General features: G+C 39.5%; 1 protein-coding gene across 1 annotated transcript in view; it reads left to right on the top strand.

The window, feature by feature from the left end:
* The window catches only part of raver2 (ribonucleoprotein, PTB binding 2), an 89,241-nt gene that overhangs the window by 56,280 nt on the left and 13,270 nt on the right, over nucleotides 1-19,691 (top strand). The window contains exons 6-14 of the mRNA XM_023954321.1: nucleotides 5,765-5,885; nucleotides 7,733-7,815; nucleotides 7,899-7,997; nucleotides 8,660-8,771; nucleotides 11,651-11,988; nucleotides 14,495-14,603; nucleotides 16,445-16,623; nucleotides 17,220-17,330; nucleotides 17,534-17,635. Of these exons, the coding sequence (XP_023810089.1) occupies nucleotides 5,765-5,885; nucleotides 7,733-7,815; nucleotides 7,899-7,997; nucleotides 8,660-8,771; nucleotides 11,651-11,988; nucleotides 14,495-14,603; nucleotides 16,445-16,623; nucleotides 17,220-17,330; nucleotides 17,534-17,635 (1,254 nt within the window). The remainder of the gene's footprint in view (nucleotides 1-5,764; nucleotides 5,886-7,732; nucleotides 7,816-7,898; nucleotides 7,998-8,659; nucleotides 8,772-11,650; nucleotides 11,989-14,494; nucleotides 14,604-16,444; nucleotides 16,624-17,219; nucleotides 17,331-17,533; nucleotides 17,636-19,691) is intronic.

Raw genomic sequence — 19,691 nt, 5'->3', positions numbered from 1 at the left:
TAGATCACTAATACTATGACATTCTGCTCTAAAATCTTCTAGGACTAGCTAGACATGGCAACTGATAAAACACCATGCTTTCGGATTAAAACCTCTTCCTAAAAAATTACATTAGAGAATCCTGCAAATTTATTAAATATGCTTCTAATTACATTCCTTCATATCTCAAACACCAGATGCAGCATCGACAGAACCTCTGACTTTGGAAGCAAACAAGCAGAAATTCTCCTGGATGCATCTAATTGTGAATCCAGTGCCAAATGGTTATTGCGCATCCAGGGTTGAGATATATTCGGGCTTTGACAGGGTGCACATGCACCCTTAGGCTGAGACAGTCTTTGTAGTCGGGATGTTCCTCCTACACAGTGCTGTGGTAGCAGAGAGGCATTGACACGATAATTATAGTTCTGTGGACTGATTGGGCTGGTCCGGTGTCTTCTGCTGCCTGAAATAAACCCAAATTGTAGCATGTGCCACAGTAATGCTCTCATACATCCATACATGTGAAAAAGAGCTCGATAGACAGATGAACAGACTATTTATACGCACAGTATTTCTATAAAGAAACTGTAAGCTAATAAGGTATAAACCAAATTGGAAAAATGTTTCTGCTGATTCATGAACATGTAGAAACATAAAAATGTTAGTTAATGCTAATAATTTGTCATATTGCCAGACAAAAATTGAATCATATTTCAAAGATGTTTTTACTTTTTATTAAACATTGTGGAATTGCTGAAGCGACAGGGTATTTTTCTTCTGCAGCTGATAAAAGATGCATTTAGTTGGACATCCTCAATAAAATCCTTTGAATAAACTATTCATTTTCAGTGCAAAATATACTTATTCTTTTACAAAAAAAAGTTCTGAAGTGTTGATCTTTGACTAGTAATACAGCAAATGAAGTCAACATCCCTGTAAACCATTTTTTTTTCTACCAGTGTGCCGCGGCACTAGTGTGGGAGATTGTCAGGTGTGCCGTGGGAAATTGCCCTCATTAACTGATCTAAAAACATTTACCATCTCCAGGATATCAGCTCTGTATTTATCCAAACAGGCCCTGATAAAACACTTAGGAATATGAAAGATCATAAAGTACTTTTTTCTTTGTGTTTATTTGATTCTATTAAAGACACCTTGATAAGAATGACGGTACCGCGATTTAGCCGTAGCTTCAGCTCTTTTCGGAAAAGTCCCGCCCCTTTAACGGTCTCCACCAATCATTCTTAGAGGCTTAATCAGATGTCATCAGTCTGACCAATCAGAAGTGGTTAAAGTCTTTACTTCCTCATTCCAATTTAGCTCGTAAAGTCTCTCAGTTCCAACAAAAATACCAGCTAAAGCTCGTCTTTAGAGGTGTAGCTTCCTGCGGGATCCGGTATCAGACCGTGAGACAAGTGACAAAACAATGAAGCTCAGAGAAGCGGGTCTGTCTGCGTTCCACGGCTGTTCCGCACTACACCTCCCATGATGCATTGAGTTAAAGTGACAGTGTCTCAGCGCACAATGAGTCTTCCCTGTTAAACGTCTTGAAACCACAACGAGCACACATCAAACAGTTTTTAAATCTTTTAGATGAATTCAGAGGTCAACAGTTTAATTCTTCTTCAAGGTTTGTGTTTATTAACAGCCAAACATCCCAGAGTTTGGTCCAAGTCAACTTTCTAACTGAAACACTTTTCTAAAAAAGGTCTGGATTATTTTATATGTTAAACTTAAGTAGAAGTAATAACAACATTTTAGAAACAGGATTAAGGTGAAGTGGCCAACAGACACAATTAAACTAAATTGAAACAATTGTCTTTTCTTTTTATCATCTAAAAAGAAATCAAACATTTTTGTTAAAGTTTGCAAAGACTTCATCTTTAAGTAAAGAGAAAAACTAATAAAACTTCAACATGTTCACTTTTTTTGTAGCTTACAGAAAACAAAAATGTTAGTTTTTTGTGTAAAATATATCAAACATTTTGTGATCATATAATTGTTAAAAAAATTACAGTTGCCTTTGTACTAACATTGCAATAAATATTAAAAAAATATTTAGAAAGAATATATTTGTTTGTTTTTTTGTGAGGTTACATCAAATTTCACCTTAATAAACTGAAGGGAAAAACAACTACCATGGTAAAATTTCAAATAATTTAGTTGAAAATTATTACGGAAAACTAACTTAACTTTTATTACAACGTTTAGAAAAACTGCAACTTCCAGCTTTTTCTGCCACAATTATCACAAAAATGCACGTGAGATTGCAGAGGGACTGTACATCAATACAGACTATAGAGTTTCTCCTTTTTCAATTTTTGGATGCTGGTGTGCCGCGGGACTTTTGTCAAGGATAAAGTGTGCCTTGGCTTAAAAAATGTTGAAAAACACTGATGTAAACAAAAGCACAACGATTTAAAAAGGCCAGCAACAAGTCTTGAACTAAATAAAACTTTTCAAGCGAGCCATTACAGAAATAAAAATAAAAATAAAGAATCTGGGTACTTTGAATGAAAAAGTTGGAAGCTACCAGAAATACTAGAGAATAGGTTTGCTATAAAGACATTTATAGGCAGTGATGGCAGGTTTTGTTATTATCAAAAAAGCCATTTATTGTGTCATTTTGTGGGGTTTTTATTTAAACAATTAAAAAACTATCAGTTTATGGTGCAAAGTTTTTGATATTTTCATAAAATATTCTAGTATAGCATTGATTTGATTTTATGTTAGATAAAATTAATATTTCTAATCGGCACATTGGCTACGCTAATTAACTTCTACAAGAAAGATATTGGTACCTGCCACATTTTCCACGTAATATGCACCCACTAAAATATATAGATGTTTTAAAAGTCCAGAAGAATTACCTTGTTAATTTATTCCGGTCATTAAAAACCCTCGCACATATTATATTCTCAGGTTTACCTGCAAACCACAGGGATGTGGATATTTTATGTATATATTTTAATGACACAACTTCATGCTGATGGAAAGCCGAAGTAAAGTTAGACTTTAAGGTAAGACTGTCAGTTTTGGTTTAATGACTTAGCGATTGCTCCGTAAAGTTGTAACCTTTTCATTTAAACGGAACACAGAGAATTCTTTAAAAATATGTCTGACAGCAATACTTCGATTTTATTGGATCTGCCACAGGCCATTAGTTTTCAGGTGAGAGTAAAAAGGTTGGGGCTGTGCAGAATGTGCGGAAGAACTCAGGCTTAGGAGAGGCTGGAGCAGCAGAGAGAATGACATTTAAAGCGGTTAGGAAAATGATCAGAACAGAGAGGAGGAAGAAGGAAACATGCGAGGACTGTGGGGTTAAATCGGTAGCTTGAGGCATCCTTCTGGATTATTGCAGGGAATGTGTGCAGTCTATAAAAGAAACATCAAACCTTTACCAAAAAGATCAAGACCCACTGCCGGCAACAGTTCTCCTCAGATGCAGTTCTCTCATTTCTTCAGCTGGTAGAATGTCAATGGTGAGGACCAGATGGCCTCCTCCTTTCCTCCTCCTGTCTTCTCTCTCCATTCGTCGTCTTGCGTGATACTTCTCGCCTTCCCTTCTTTGCGGCTTCCTTACCTCCCTGGCGTGTGTGTTGTTGTGTGGGTGGGTGGCTGGATTTTGTGCCAGTAGCCAAACAGACTATGCATGCTGACATTTTTTTTATCAAGCAGAAGAAAAGAAATGAAAGATTTCTCCTCCTCCACCTCCTCTTCTCTTCCCTTGAAAGACGCTGTCAGCTATGAGTGGCCTTGTTCAACACAGACACACACACACAAATGGTAGATTTTGCTCCTGTAACGCACACATCTTAGAATTTTGGCGGTAAACTTTTCTCTGCGTCTCTTGTTGGCAGGATGGAGTCAAAGCCACTCTGTCCCTGTCAGTAAAGCTCAATCATCCAGATGTGACAGGAGGATACGAGCCCAAGTCATGCTGTAGCTTAGGGGCAGACAACCAGGAAATATCACCATTCTGCTGATGTTATTTTAAACATCCATGTCTTTGGGGCAGCCAGCTGATTTTCCTGCCACATTATTAGTGCCATCAAGCGAGAGTGGCTCCATTCAATTGGACACAAAGTAAATCAGCAAGATTATGTTGGAGTCTGTTGAATTAAATTTATTTAGCCTAATGAGTATTTCATTTCTCTTTGGATGTGAGCTGTGCAGTTTGTCATTTTGATTAAAGGAAGGTCAACAGAGATCTGTTCACTTCCAGGAAATTCATTTAATGTCAAATTGAGTCTTATCTTGGTAACAAGGGAAGCACGAGCTGAATAAAAAGCTTTTTATGTACAATTAGAATAGAATGAAATAGAAAATGCTTCACAGAAGTTCAAAGAAAAATATTTATTTTATGCTAAATGAACACGTATTGCTGTAAAGAGGTTTAAGGTTAAAGCTATGTCACCTTCAACCCACAGATACGGGTCCAGACTATCATCGTCTTTTATGGATGGCTCCAAATGATAGAATATGAAGTTGTTGTTTTTTTAAGAATTACAGGCAAACACAGTTTTTATGCAGTTTCAGGCAGAGCATGAATGAAGGAATTATTCAAAGGGAAGGAACTGGAGGGAAAGAACTGAGAAAGCACCAGAACAAAAAAAAAATTTAATCTGAAAGTGAGGATGCAGGATAAAAAAACAACATTGGTAAACAAAATATTGTATTAAAAAGATAAGACTAATAGTGAAACAAGAGCGGTGTGTAAAAGCCTGCAGCAGAAAAGATTACCATTATATTGTATGCAAATTCTATGGGGTTTGATCAACTGTGAACCATTTATTAAACTTCATGTTGATGTTCACTTTTAGGTAGGGAACAATCGGCTTTATGAACGTAACTTAGACTTCCACTCTTTGTGCAAGTTGCTATACAAACAAAGCTTAGTTGTTGCTTTAACTGAGATTGTTAAATAGACACAAATTTTCCTTGTGCAATTTTTAAAATATGACACCAGAGATGAACCAGATACCAAGATATTCTGAAGTGATTCGAGAGCTCCTTCTATCAATGATGCATGTTTTCAGCTGCATGTCATACTTCATCTACCCTGTAGAAAATCTGAGTTGGCACACAGTTATTTGCATTTGCAAAGGCCATCATAATAATATACACCACTTAATCCATGTTGTTTTTCAGGAGACTTTTCCTTCTGAGAATGGAACTCGCCAATCTCACATTTGCTTGTGCACTTAGTAGGTCTTTACCTTTTCTTCTTTACAGCAGAACATTGTTTCTTCTCTTAAACTAAAATTCAAAAAGTTCTAAAATTCTAACACTCTTTAAAAATTCCAGTTCTGTAGAGCAGCTTATACTGTATGATAATAATGCCACAGCTTCCTTATGAGCGTGCTTGTATTACTTAGCTGCTTCCCCTACAAAGCTTACTACTTAATGGTCCATTAGTCAAATGCATGTTTGCTTTGCAAAATGCCAGCTCCTATGGTTAAGAGATATCTGAGTAATGGTCTCCCAAAAAAAAAAGGAAAACTTTTTTTTTTTTTTTTTTTATAAATGTTCTTTTTTTTTTCTACCCTCCAACCTGACTGTCTTTGTTTTTTGAGCAGCTAAGTCCTGTGTCCTCTTCCTTCTCTTCTCGTCTCCCAGACTGTTTCCCCTGTGCTGACATTGCAGACATATCCCCATGATGTAAACCAGTGCAATGATTTCTGCAACCATTAGGGACTGTTCCTGACAAGATCAAAACCCTTAATGTACTAAAAGCAGACTTTTTCTCCAAGGTTTATGTTTTTGTGTCTGTCTCTCGCAGATCCTAAGTAATAGGAAGGGATTGCTACCAGAGCCGAACCTGGCTCAGCTACTGACAAGTATGACCAATCCAGCTGCCCTGCAGATCCTCATGAGACCCTACCACAGTGGCAAAAGAGGAGGTATGATTGCAAGCAATAAGTTTCTCCACAAAGAACTGAAGGTATTCAGACCTGAAGAAACTTAACACAAGTTTGTGATTCCTCTGAAAAAGAGGGTGCCATCTTTTTGAGGTGTGTCACTTTCTGAAACGTGATATTTTTTGATAATCACAACAACAATGCACATGTATGCAGGCATGTGACAGGTCTGCTGTGTCACACATAATTAAAATAGTTTTAAAATGAAGTCCCCAAAGCCAGGTTGTCTCATTTCGCTTTAAAGGCTGTTGCCCTGACGGCCCCTCCCTCAGACCCTGTCAATGCCCGCTCTGCCATCATCTCAGGTGTGATGGGAGGAAACACACAGCAATTAGAGGAGGTGTGCAGGGATGGAATAAACACTCAAACAAAGCGCAGTGGCTCGGAAAAAATCTGGAGGTGTGACATGTTCAGCCAAAGGAAATGCAGGGAACAGACTTCCACATTTGGGAGGAAGTGACAAAGAAAGTGAAGACCTGTTGCAGTAAATGTTTGAAAAAACTTCACATCACTGAGTCAAAGATAATGACTGCCAAGAATACAGACTAATTAGAGTAGTGAACACTTTAAAAGTCAGAAGCATGCAACAGAAGAAACAGTTTAGATATAAAACTTTTGGCTTCAAAGTGCATCATTTAAGTCCACAATGATTTTTGGCAACCTTTTAATTTCAAGCCTTAATAATTTCCAAGACTTCTGAAAATTGTAGTCTTGTCATTTCAGAATGCTGTGGCTGGTAATCAAGGATGCCCTGTCTGTCTCTCTTTTAAGGCCTAATATATAGTCCACAGTAATCACCTCGCCTTCATTATTTGATTAATGGCTAATCAGGTATTAAAATGAAATCGTGTGACATTAACAGAACAAATGAGAACAGGAAAAAGAGTGGCCCAGAGAGGATGGGGAGCTCTCTAAAACAAGAGCACGCACAATTAAAGTCTAAAATTAGAGCCTTGATTAAATGTTAAACTTTCTGCACCTATTTTGGATGAAACTGCCATTAGCATAGATGCCTGCACGCAAAAATGAGGTGCTCTTCTAATTTAGAGTAACATCCAAGCACAATAGGTCCAGAGATATCTTTCTTACTTTCTTTTGGTTTTCCTAAAAAAAAAACTACTCTTCATCACATTTTCTCTTTATACCTGGAAACTAAAATGGACTAATTTATCCTATTTTACTGCATCCTGCAGTATTATTCTATGACAGATGTTTAGTCTGGTGAAACAGTCACAAATCATCCTAATTTTAAAAGTACAGAGTGAACGTCAGTCTTTTAAACATGGGTGTTTTTTCATTAAGAGGAATACATTTTTTGGACAATTACAGTTCATCTTAATCAGTATATCAGATTTGTTTGCTTTGCGTTTAATTTTTACTTAAGGTCAGTGACTTTAGATCAACACTTAGCCTATGTCTGACTGTAAATACAATGCTTTTACCAGCACTATTAAAGACTAAGAAGAAGTAGCTTGAAGTTTAAGCATTTTCTTTCCTTTTTGTTCTTTGAACCTTCCATGGAATCTAAAATCTAAATGAAATGTTAATTTCAAAAAGAATAAAGCGTAACAGGAGATACATTTCCTGTAGTACTCTCAACATTAATTTAATGCTTTTGTTTTTGTTTTTTTGTTTTTTGTTGTTGTTCTTAACCAGTTTTCTCTTTGATTTCTTGAAATCTCCTTCAAATGAATGATTTTTTAATGTATTAATGTTGTTATCCTTCCATTGTTAACACTTTTAGATATTTATTTATTACCTAAACCAAAGTCTAGGTCTTGGGGATTGGGTGTACCAGCTAATTTGGTTAAGTTTTTTTGCCTTTTTAGGAAAGTACGGCCGGAACAACACCCTGCCATTCCTGAGACCCCCCCTCACTGCAGCTCTGCTCACACTGGGAAAAGCTCACCAGGTTTCCAAAGTAACCTCCATCTGAGATGAGCGCTTATGGGAGGAAATGTTTATCGTAATGTCTTTCTTCCTCGTATCCTGCAGAGTGCTATGGTCAGTAATGGACTAGTCCTCCAGAACCTGCTGCACATGCAGCTTGCTCAGCAGCAGCTTCTTCACATCAAAGAGAAACGCATCAACAGTGTAAGACGCCTGTCTGTCTGTCTGTGTGTGGGTGTGTGTGCGTGTGTGTGTGTGGGTATTATGATTTGTGTAGATTAGTCTGTTGGGGGGGGCTGTCATTTTTACATTTTCATCTTCATTTTTTAGTGCATAATGAAACTAAACTACCTCAAAATTACAAAACCTATTAGTGTCTTTTCTGTTCAAAGTGAGAGATCGTAAGGTGTTTGTATTTCTACCGCTGTCTTCATTTGCATTTGCTCTTTTAAAATGTCTCCGTTGTTTTGTTTAATTGTGGAAGAGACAGCTAAAGTCACAATTACTTATGCTTTCGTTCTTATGTTGCTTTAGAATTTCTTAGACAATTTCCTGTTTTTTCACAAGCTCATTCTCTCCGTAGTCTTTTTCAACAAAGTTTATTCTAATCTTTGCATTTCATTGTTATTTTTTTGTTGTTCATCTGTTTGTATGACACATTTAAAAGCATGCATTAGGACATGTTTCAGTGTAAATTCTTTCTCTCGTAAATATAAATTTGATTCTTTTATTCACACTTCAGATTCAGATGTGTTCTCCTCATCCTAAAATCGTTTTCTGTTATTATTTTCCTATTTGCGTCTACAACTCTTCCTTTTACTATATTTCCTTTTAAACTCGTCTTTCCCTCCTTCACATCTCACCAGGTCTCCAGTCTGCTTGGGGACCCGTCCAGACTGCTGATGCAGAAAGCTTTGTCCCTGCGGCCCCCGGGCCTCATGCCGCTGGGAAAAGGCCTCCTTGGAGAGTCTCCAACAGGTGAGCAGAATTGCCTCAACATCAGCTGCAGGGCCAAGAAAAATAAGCTCGTATGATCACTCTATCAAAATGGGGTCAAACTGAGGCCTTTAGTTTTATTTGCAAAGCAGCAGTTTCTGTTTAAATCTATGAATATAACTTTTGACTCTAGATGGAACCAGTTTGCGCATCATCTTTGATTGTAAATTTAAGAACTGGGACTAGCTGGATGCTTTTTGTGAGCAACTGGTGACTCTGCTGAGAGTGTAAAACTCACATGTTGCAGAGACGTAGCCAACTGCAGCATTGTGTACGTGTTTCTGATGGTGTGATCACATTTAGCAAGAACATCTTGGTTTTGAGATTTCTGAGTCTTTCATTAGGAATTTTCTCAACAAGACAATGAGTCAAACTAAACTGCAGCTCGATCATTCATTTATATGAGTGGGGCATTATGTAGGGTGACTGTTCCACATCCAGAGTGTTCAACTGAAGTGGTTTGAGTGTCTGGTCAGGATACCTTCTGGATTCCTTCCTGGCAATGGGGAGTGTGTTTTGCTGGGAGACGATTCAATGTTAGACCCACTGGAAAGATGGTTTCTCACAAAAGTATTTATCTAAAAGAGCTAGAGGAAGCAACTGGGGAGAGGAAGGGGCTGCTTCTCAAAAGGGACTACATTCTGATAAGCACCAATTAATTTGAGGATGCTTTAAAAGCCTAAACACTTGATGCTGCTCTTTTATCCATGTCTTACACATAAATGTTCCACAGACTTCCTAATTTTTCTACTATAACATAAATATACCGGTAGTTGTTTTTTTTTTTTTTTTTGGAACATCAGTAATAGAAAAAGTAGATTATCTAGCATAAAAAAAACAAATGATACAAGAACAACCATTATTTAAGTCATCTTCACATCTATTTAAATACATAAATTGATTAATTGAACATATTCAAAATCCCCCATACGATCCTCTAAGCGAGATGAAGAGTGCTGTCCGTACTTGTTTCTTGGTTTTTCAACTACCGCTACGTTAAGAAGGAAGTATTCCGCCCTGATTATTGTTCTTTTTAGATCAGAAAAAATGGAACAGTAAAACCTTGAAACTCTATATTTTGGGGGCTTCCTTCCAGATCTTCTTTGATTTGGGTTACTCTATATAGTGATCAAAACAGTGAATTGTCTGTCTCCATCTAACCTTATCCTCTGCATCCTCCTTCCTCACTCACATCAACCACCTTCATCTCCTTTTTGTCTACATCTACAGTCCTCCTCTTTCAGCCTCAGCATCTTCTTTCTTCATCCCCACTGATCATTGCTACTCTCTGCTCTACAACAGCCACCTCTTCTACTCTCTGCTCTATAACATTTTCCTCATTTATCAGCTCTTTAAAGGTCCATCTTTCTATCACACTTGTATAACCTGTCAACACATTTCCATCCCTGTTCTTGCGCATCTTAACTTGCACATTCTTCTGATTTCTGCTTTTTAGCACTTCTAATCTGTATAGATCTACTTCTCCCTCCTTTGCATCCAGCCTGTCATATAGGTCATCAGACAGCTTTTCTCTTTTACACTGGCACCCTGTAGGTCAACAGCAGCAGTGGTGGTCTTTGTTAACCCTGTCCAAAACCAATCCGGTAAAAAGATTCTGTTTGTGACTTGCGTGTTTCATTTGGTTTTAGTTCCTGACACAACCTTTTCCATTTATCCAGACCTGGGACCGTCATAATTAAGGACTGGATTGTACTCCCTTGTGGTTGCAGTGCTTTCCGGTCTGGCTGTTTCTGACAATTTCCCAAAATGGTTTGAATCTGAAACACAGAAGCCCAGATTCAACTCGGTTCATCTTTAGATTTACATTTTCTCTCCAACATCAGGTTTCCTTAAGTCTTGAGTATTTCCAAAGCGACTGATAAAAACTGCCTTGGAGTCAACAGATTCCACCTTTGAAAGAAACAATGTTGTATTTTCACAAAGGTCCTACTTGTTTTGGTTATTTTTACAAAATTTGAATTCATTTTTGCAAAGAAAACTAAAATCGCAACAGTTTTTTTCCACAGAAATACCAAAGATAAAATACAATTTACCAAATTGATCACTGATGTGTAAATGTTGGCATTGGGACAACTGTTGTTGACGGTAAACGGCTCCCTAATTTCTCTATTTGCTCGAGATGCAGCTGAACATTTATAACTCAGATATCAAGTTAGGAAAAGCCTTTCCTTTTTTTATCTCTCAATGTATAGATATTTATATTTCACTGATTGTGTGCTGCGGTTTTGCCTCTGCATGCATAATGTGCCGCTTTTAGGAGGATTTGCTGGAAATGTTCGCTCAGGGCTTGTTGGAGCTTCTTTTTATTGTGCGATTGAGGCTATTTTTCACAGCGTTATTGGATTTGTAATGAGTATGATTGTGTGTTAGTTGATACTAGTGTGTATGTTTTTTGTGCCTTTACACTTATGCACAGCAGTGTGCGTGTAGATATTTGTGTTATTAAACCCTGAAGTGAGGAAGATAGTGGGTGTGTGCAGCTAAGTGCTCGGCTGCAAATGAAAATGATAAGTGATGATGTATGAGCAGGAAAGCCACTCTCAGATATTGCGGCGGGCTTCACAGAGACGGCCGCGCTCAGTTCTCAGGTTCCAGCCGTACGAGCCATTTGTTTCTGTCCAGAGGAGACGGACGCTGACTTCCATCAATGCAAACTTTTTCCACAAATGCCCCTGGTATCTCTCCTCGCATTGCTTTACGTCATTTTATTTCCTTTACTTAACTTGCTTCACACTGCCTCATGTCTTTCTTATCTTTACCAGTACATATTCTCCTCTCTCCTCATTCATTTCCTTTGCTTTCTTATTTTAACACCCCCCACCCTCTTGCTTTTCTCTCAGAGTTGAGCCAGGAGTCGGTGCCAGTGTCTACCCACAATACAACAGGCTTAGTGTCAACTCCGGGTGTGATGCCGTACCTGCAGTGTCGCGCTGGAGACCAAAACATATCTCATTCTGGGTCCACAACCCTCCCTGCTTCCACTCCTTCCTCCTCCTCCTCCTGCGACAAGCAGCCGGTTCCCCCTGGGACGATGGTGAGCTCCCAGCTGCAGGGACAAAGCTACTCCTTGGGTATGAGTAACTCAGGCCTTGGCCCGCCTCCACCTAAACACCCTGGAGGAGTTTATTCATCAACAAGCCAGCACAGCAGCTCAGAAGGCAACAGCCTGCCTAACATGGTAAGCTCTACAAACAGAAGCTGCTTATATAGAACTCCACAAGGTGCTCAAACATCCTTCTGTATGGCTTCAAATTGGACTGGATTAGCAAATCTTCATTCTTTTGTTTTGACCTTGCTCAGGTTATTTGTTTATGAAAGATTCAGTCGCTATTAACCCTAAAATATATTTTAGATTGACTGCTTAAAATAATATAATGGAGAGCCGGTTAAAAAAAAATGAATCAGATATCGAACTAGATGAAGATTTTATTTACTCAAATCTGTACATTAGCAGCTCCTCACATGAGCTTGAAGCCTTTGAGATATTTATATTTTTTTTCTTAAACAAAATTTATTAACGTTTTATCCATCAGAAGAACAGATGTGAAAAAATGAGATAAAAAGATAGAAGAGAGTTTCCAGCTGCCAGCAGCCATCGTGAATCCTGCAGTGGAATGTGGGCACACTCATAAAAGCAGCAGGTCTGTGCATGTGGGTCCTCTCCACGAAGAAGAAATGTTGGTTATCTTTTGGAGGGGAATTCTGGTCAAAATCTTTCCAATCATAACGATGGACCTGCCTTAGAAGCCAGAGCAGCAGCCGAAAAATAGGATGGACTAATTGTATTCATTTCAGGAGAAAATCCATCTGTCTGAAAGCAAACTCCAACATACAGCATACATAAAGTAAATAATCGATCTCACATAATTCAGTATTCATCTCCCTATGTTCCACAAATCCATACATAAAGGACTCTACTAACTTTGTAGCTTTATGAAACAGTCCAGTTCTTTTACCTTAGATATTTGAATTCATTTGGCTCTTTTCTATCTGGCACTTTTATGTTAATCAACAAAACAAAATGTCTTTGAGATAACAGGTTTAAACATATTGGTTTGTGTATTGTCTAAAGTGTAGTAAAAAAACAGGGTTATCATATGTTTAGCTCACACAACACACATCCCTCGCTGTGGTTGACATTCAGCCAACTGACCCGACTTGGTAGAAGCAAACTTGAGTTTGGACGTCTTTTTGTTGGGACCATGTAATAAAAAGACAAACAGTAGAGATACAACAGAAGAAGAAACTGACAAAGTTTGATACTGAAATTTTGGTTTAGAAGATGAATATTCCCGATTGGTTTTATACTGTTTTACCAACATAATCTTGTTTGTATCTGTGGTTTTCAACCCATACGGCTGTTACTCTCTTAACTAACTCGATTTTTGGATATGTCTCTGTATCCTTTAGATCTCTAGTAAATAAAAAGCCAAATTATTTTATTTTTAAAAAACTATACATAATATGGCGAGCTTTAACATTGGAGTTGAACAATTGCATGTTCAATGCTATGAAGGCAGCCCTAAAATTGGTCAAATCTAAATAATAATATTCTTTTTCTTGTGTCGGAACAGAAGCAACTGCTTATTTTCTTTACTTTATTTTTATTTGCTTAGACATGAGTGCATTTGTTCTGATTCGTGAATAAAAATGAAAAAAATAACATTTTTAAAAAGGATCTGCCATTTGGCTTTTGATCAAGATCAGAACACCCATGATCATTATGCGGTACAAGGCTGATACATTTTGTGTTGTCCATGTAACACTTAATAGTTTCAGTGTTGCATATTTTTTCCCATGAAGATTTTGATTTTCCCCTGAACTGCAACACCAACCCTACGTGCACAAAAACCATGATTACAGCGATACCTTAGCCACTTTTGCACAAAAGTCTGTATTCATGGCTGCTGCATGGGTGCTGAGAGCAGCAATTCCAGGACTCGGACCCTGAAAGTGCAGATTTTGTCCTGGCTGCACTAAGTTTTGTTAAACAAATTGTTTTAACTTTTTTATTTTTATCATTTGGATTGACAGCCATCCAACATTTGGCATTTCTGTTTGTTTTATTCGCTAATTTGGTTTCAGAATGAAGTTAGTGGAGGTTTCCCGATGGAAAGCTCAGAGCATACATATCCTCAACGGCCCTTCTCTTATGGTGTTTCCTTTTGTATATTTTCCAATGTTTTTCTTGTCCCAGGTGGACTCTTCATACCAGCGATTCTCATAATACAGGACTGTCTAACCCAATTTTGTGCTACAGCAGCATGCTTTTTTTCTCTCCTCCCGCTGCCGTCTCTGCTCTGACAGCTCGTGCCCACCCGACTGTTCACTTGCTTTCGCTTTCTCCTTGACTAGGTCTTGATTAAATACAGCGCCGCTACGCCATTTGAACATCATGATTCGCTATAAGCCGGTGTATTGAGATAATCACAGTGCTTAAGTTCTTGAGGGAAAGGATTCCCCTCCCAGTGCTGTCTTCTGTGAAGTCTTTTAATGGAGAGAAAGTGTAATTAACGACTGTGCAGCCTCTTCAGCAGCTCATAAAATTAAAAATTTAAACCGTGTGTTGATTATTTTGAGTACTTCCTAAATCTGCTTAAAAAGAGAATGACAAAGATGCAAAGTAAAGAAGCAGTTTTTTTTAATACATATAAATGTTTTTTAATCCATTTTTCTCTTCTCAGGGAAGCAGTGGTCAGAGCTCCTTGTTAGGAGAACCTCCTAAAGAAGTCAGGCTGCCCTCTAATCCTTACCTGAACTTGGCCAGTGTGATGCCAGGAGTCGTTCTGCAAGGTGACTATAGCAAAAATGGGAAACAAACATTAACTTTTGGCCTGTTGTTGATGTAAACAAGAGTTTTTTTAAGGGGAAAACCAGATTTTTATAGGTTGATTTATTCTTTTAACACTGGAGCTTTACCTACATTGTTCTCAACTACCATAAAGCTACGTTCACGATGCCCTCGGCAACATGCGTTCAAGCGGTCACTTCCAGCGTAAACTCTGATAAACGCACTTAAATGCGCGTTTAGGGCTTATGCGTTCAAAGCTCTTGCATTCACACATATCTACGCACATTTTTAAGACAGTTTTTGGGTTCTACATACAAAACGGGCAACAATTGAACACACATTGAAAGTTAAACCATCTCGGACAAACTTTGACGAATCAGGGACTCTGATTTGGCAGTGACGTATAGATGATGGCTCTTTAAATACACAGTACCAAACGTCTGAAAATAAATCATGGAGGAGAAATTCATAACTGCTGTTGGTAACTGACTGGAACCGGCACAAAGTCTTTTATATTATAATAGATCTGTGGAAAAAAAAAAAGCCTGGAGCAAGATTCGCACCAAGCCTGTTCCAACTGTAGGTGGCAGATGTGCGCTAGTAAAAAGCAGAAAAGAAGACCTTCCTTGCTTGTCCAGTGTAAAAACCTTGAGTGTTTACACCATGGGTGTTTACACTGCACTTTCAAGAATGTAAAAATGTAGCCTGGTTTGTCCGTAGATAAACTCTTCAACCATTTACGCAATTAACGAAATTCCAGCGGATTCTGAAGTGGAGAAAAGCAGCCTTACGTTAAGAAAAGCAGTGAGGTGCGCACGCAATCAATGTAAATCAGCTGATTCTTTCCCAAAAAGGCAGCTTTCCCCCATTGAGCAACACTTTACGTTAGTAACCTGTTTCATATCGATGCAAAGCCGATATGAGAAGCAGCTTTTCTCCGTGTCCGAATCGGCTAATTCGATGATCGCATAAATTGTGGCTGAGTCACGGTATGTGTTATTTATGTGTCGTTTCCGACATCTCCAGTTTTAAATGCTTAAAGATTGTAATAATTTAGGGCTCAAAAGAAAACTGGCTGTATGTTTAAGGATTTAAAAGCCCCAAGCTTGCTTTTTCATCCAGTTGCAGTTACCCAGCAGACTCTCTGAAAGCACATGAGTCAGATTCTGGATCCACTTGATGATTTTGGAGCCACATGTTGATGGCTAAATATGCCATCTTCGTTGCCCCCCCCTCCCTGTCACAGCCTCAGAGCTCCAAAGAAAGAGTGACAGTAAGCACCAGTTATTTGTGCCGGCGGGGAATATGCACTCCAATCAGGCGCGACATTAAAACAGCTGAAGTGATTACTCTCCCAGCCATGTGATGTTCTCCAAGGCCTGGATACATGCAGATGCTGTTTTGACAACCACCACCCACCTTAACATTGTCACAAAGGCACTCCTGGACGGTAGCAGGACACCCCCACCCCCCCAACCATAGCTCAGTGTAAAAACTGACAAGCCAGATTCAGTGGACACCCAAAATATCCACAGTTAACTCCCCCAGAGGTCTTGTGTCTGTGCAAAGGCAATTCAGTGCTGTTTCTGCCACATGAGGTGAGCCTGTGGTTCAGTCCAGACGCTTCCATCTGGTGGCTAAGACATGGATGTTTTTTTTGTAATTTTTAGTTTGGTTCGACTTTGGTTCGAGTTTTAGTTTGTTTTTTGTCATGTTTCTTATCACAACCAACTTCATAACCAACAGAAATAAATGATTGACGTGGAAGGCACACCGCAAAGCCTCAGTGGAGTGTTTGCAGAGCTTTGTGCTCACCGTGCCTCCTGCACGTTTGCCTCCACAGGCGCCGTGGGAAACAAGGCTCAGGGAGGGCCGCCCAGCTCTGGGGTGTACAGCAGCTCCGTTGCTCCGGTTGTGTCTCAGGTTTCCAGCCCCTTTCCCCACAGTGCAGCCGCAAATGCCCCCCCCTACACTCCTGATGCCTCCGCTGACTACAGCCAGTACAACCAGGCCTACACACAGGTAAACACAGATGGGTCTTCAGTGTGTGAGAGCGTTCAACAGCGATCTTTAACTAGGCAAGTTAGGGACGTGGAAGAGATGCGAATAATTTTGGATATTTGGACAGACAAAATGAGAGTGGATTTGGCAGGAAGCTCTGCGAGTCTCCATCTGTCCCTGCTCCTCTCTTTTGTCTACCCCTCCACTGAAAAGAAGTCATGGAGACTGCCTACTGGCTGTTTTTCTGCTCCTCTCATCCTTTATTCATTTTTTTCTCCCTCCTGTCGAGCTGTTTTTATTTTCTCCACTTGTACTAGTTGTCCAGCAAGTGACACATCTGATGTTTGCAGCAGCTTAAATGGTAATTACAATAAACTCCTCTAAGCAAATAGGTCACCATTAGATAACCAATAAATGGTTGCTTTAATTTGTGTGGAACAATCCAGACAGAGGAAGGGGACTAACTGTCAGCTGGAACAATGGCTTTAGAGTGACAAACAAAGAAAACGACGTAGAGAAGGAGGCGTAAAACTCTGCAAAGACTAGATGATTACTGAGCAAACGGGCTCTGTCGTCTCTGTTCCTTCTCACTTGTCGCTTGCTGATGTGTGTGACAGGATGCCATGCAGCAGTGGTACCAGCACTATCAAGCAGCCCAGGCTCACACCTACAGCACTGCTCCTCAGCAGGACGGCACAGCTGTAGACTACAGCAAGGAGCACACACAGGTAGGTAGGCTGAAGGGCTCCCAGAGCACACAGCCAATAAAACTGGACTGATGACTGATTTTAGGAAGTTAAAACGGAGAAAAAAAAATCCTGCAAGAATTACTTTCTGTGTTTTTTAGGAGAACAAAAGAGCACTAGTTTGAAATCTGCATCTTAATTTCACATTCTTTTATGGTTTATAATGAAGTGTTCTTGTGCTCCAGGCTTCTGCAACATCCTCCTACGGAGATTATAGTTCCTACATGCAAGCCGTCACTCAGTACTACTCGCAACCTGCAACAGCTACTCAGGCCTTTCCTAGCAAGGTTTGTGCACTCGAACGCTCACTCAACTCAACTCTCAACTCATCTTTATTTATATAGCACTTTCAATCAACAGCAGCTGACACAAAGTGCTGAACACGAGAAATGAAGAAAACAAACACTGAAACATCTTAAAACACAAGATTAAAAATGGAGAGATAAAAACAATAAAAACAACACAGCAATAACAGAAGTCTCATGTTGTATTAAAAGCCAGAGCATAAAAATGGGTTTTCAGGCGTGTTTTAAAAATGGGCAGTGATGAAGCTTCTCTTATGGACAGTGGCAGAGAGTTCCAAAGCTTTGGAGCAGCGACAGCAAAAGCTCTGTCCCCTCTGAGCTTCCGTCTGGACCCCAGTACCTCCAGAAGCAGCTGATCAGCTGATCTGAGGCACCGGGCTGGCGAGGAAGGAGAGAGAAGTTCAGAGAGGTACAGCGGGGCAAGATCATGTAAAGATTTAAAAACAAATAAAAGAATCTTAAAGTGAACTCTAAAATGCACAGGCAGCCAGTGGAGCGATGCTAAAATTGGCATGATGTGGTCTCTCTTACGTCCTCCAACCAGGAGACTGGCAGCTGCATTTTGAACACGTTGGAGACGTGAAAGAGACGACTGGCTGAGTCCAACATACAGAGAATTACAGTAATCCAGCCGGATTACTGTTTCAAAATGTGCAGCTGTTAAAAAAGGTTTTACCTTAGCAAGTTGGCGAAGATGAAAAAAGCTTGACTTCACCACTGAGTTTATCTGCTGATCCCGTTTAAAATGACTGTCCAGTTTAAAACCCAGATTAGAAACATTTGTTTTTAAAAAGTTAGTCAAGGGACCCAAATCAACTTGGAAAGGTTCACTAAAATCACTTGGTCCAAAAAATAGAACTTCTGTTTTATTTTCATTAAAACTCAAAAAGCTAAGGGCCAACCAGTCCTTAATGTCCTGAAGACATGACAGGAGCTGCTTCATGGAGAGATCATCTTTTTTTAACGGCAGATAGATCTGGCGTTCATCTGCGTACAAGTGAAAAGAAATGCTGTGCTTCCTCAAGATTGACCCTAAGGGTAACAGATACAGAGAGAACAAAAGTGGCCCTAGAACCGATCCTTGTGGAACCCCATAAGAAACCTGAGTTGAGGTAGATTCAAAACCACCCAAGCTGACACACATTCAATTCAATTCAATTCAATTCAATTCAATTCAATTTTATTTGTATAGCCCAAAATCACAACAACAGTCGTCTCGATGGGCTTCGAAGTAAAACATGAAATCAAAAGGATCACGAATACAAAGAGTTCAATAGAAAAATACTAAAATGAACTAACAAACTGACTATGCTATACTGGCATCCCTGCCCTTAGACCCCCCTTCGCGGTAAGGAAAAACTCCCAAAAAAAACGGATTCCGGAAAAAACGAAGAAACCTCAGGGGTGCCCACATGAAGGAGGGATCCTCCCCCAGGACGGACAGGCGATTTACCAGAACTCTTAGAGAAGAATTAACTTATCTAAATCTACAACTACATATATAAAAGTCCAGCAGACGAGCTTCATCCAGCCGTGGTTGTGGAGACAGTCAAAGGCGCGAGTCGAGCCGGAGACAGGAACCACAGCCAGGTGTAGGAGCAGGAGCAGAGGTGAGGTACTCGGTCAGGTACAGAGCAGAGACGAGCCAGAGATGAGCCAGAGGCAGGATCCACAGCCAGGTGTAGGAGCAGGAGCAAAGGCGAGGTAAACGGTCAGGAACTGGAGCACGGATGAGCCAACTGGAGTCTGGAAGCACTCCCACTCCCCAGGAGGGGAGAGGAAAAGAGGGACAATACATGAATCGCACTGCACCAAACAGAGGCATGGAGAACTAAATGATAAATTATGATCAAGAATAGAGGAGAGGAAGGGTAGAAGTAAAAAAAAGGAAAGAGGACAGAACCCCAGTGCACCATAGTTACCCCAGCTTCAACTTCTAGCAGCCTTTTAAAAGAAATAGTTATTATTAAGTTTAATTTAAACAAATTAACATTAAGTTAAATAATCTCTGAATACTAACTAGTCTGACAATAAGCCT

The sequence above is a fragment of the Oryzias latipes genome, chromosome 4, assembly GCF_002234675.1.
Source record: "Oryzias latipes chromosome 4, ASM223467v1".
Classification (NCBI taxonomy): Eukaryota; Metazoa; Chordata; class Actinopteri; order Beloniformes; family Adrianichthyidae; genus Oryzias; species Oryzias latipes.
The sequence above is the reverse complement of the archived record's forward strand: the minus strand, read 5'-3'. Positions and strand labels throughout refer to the sequence as shown.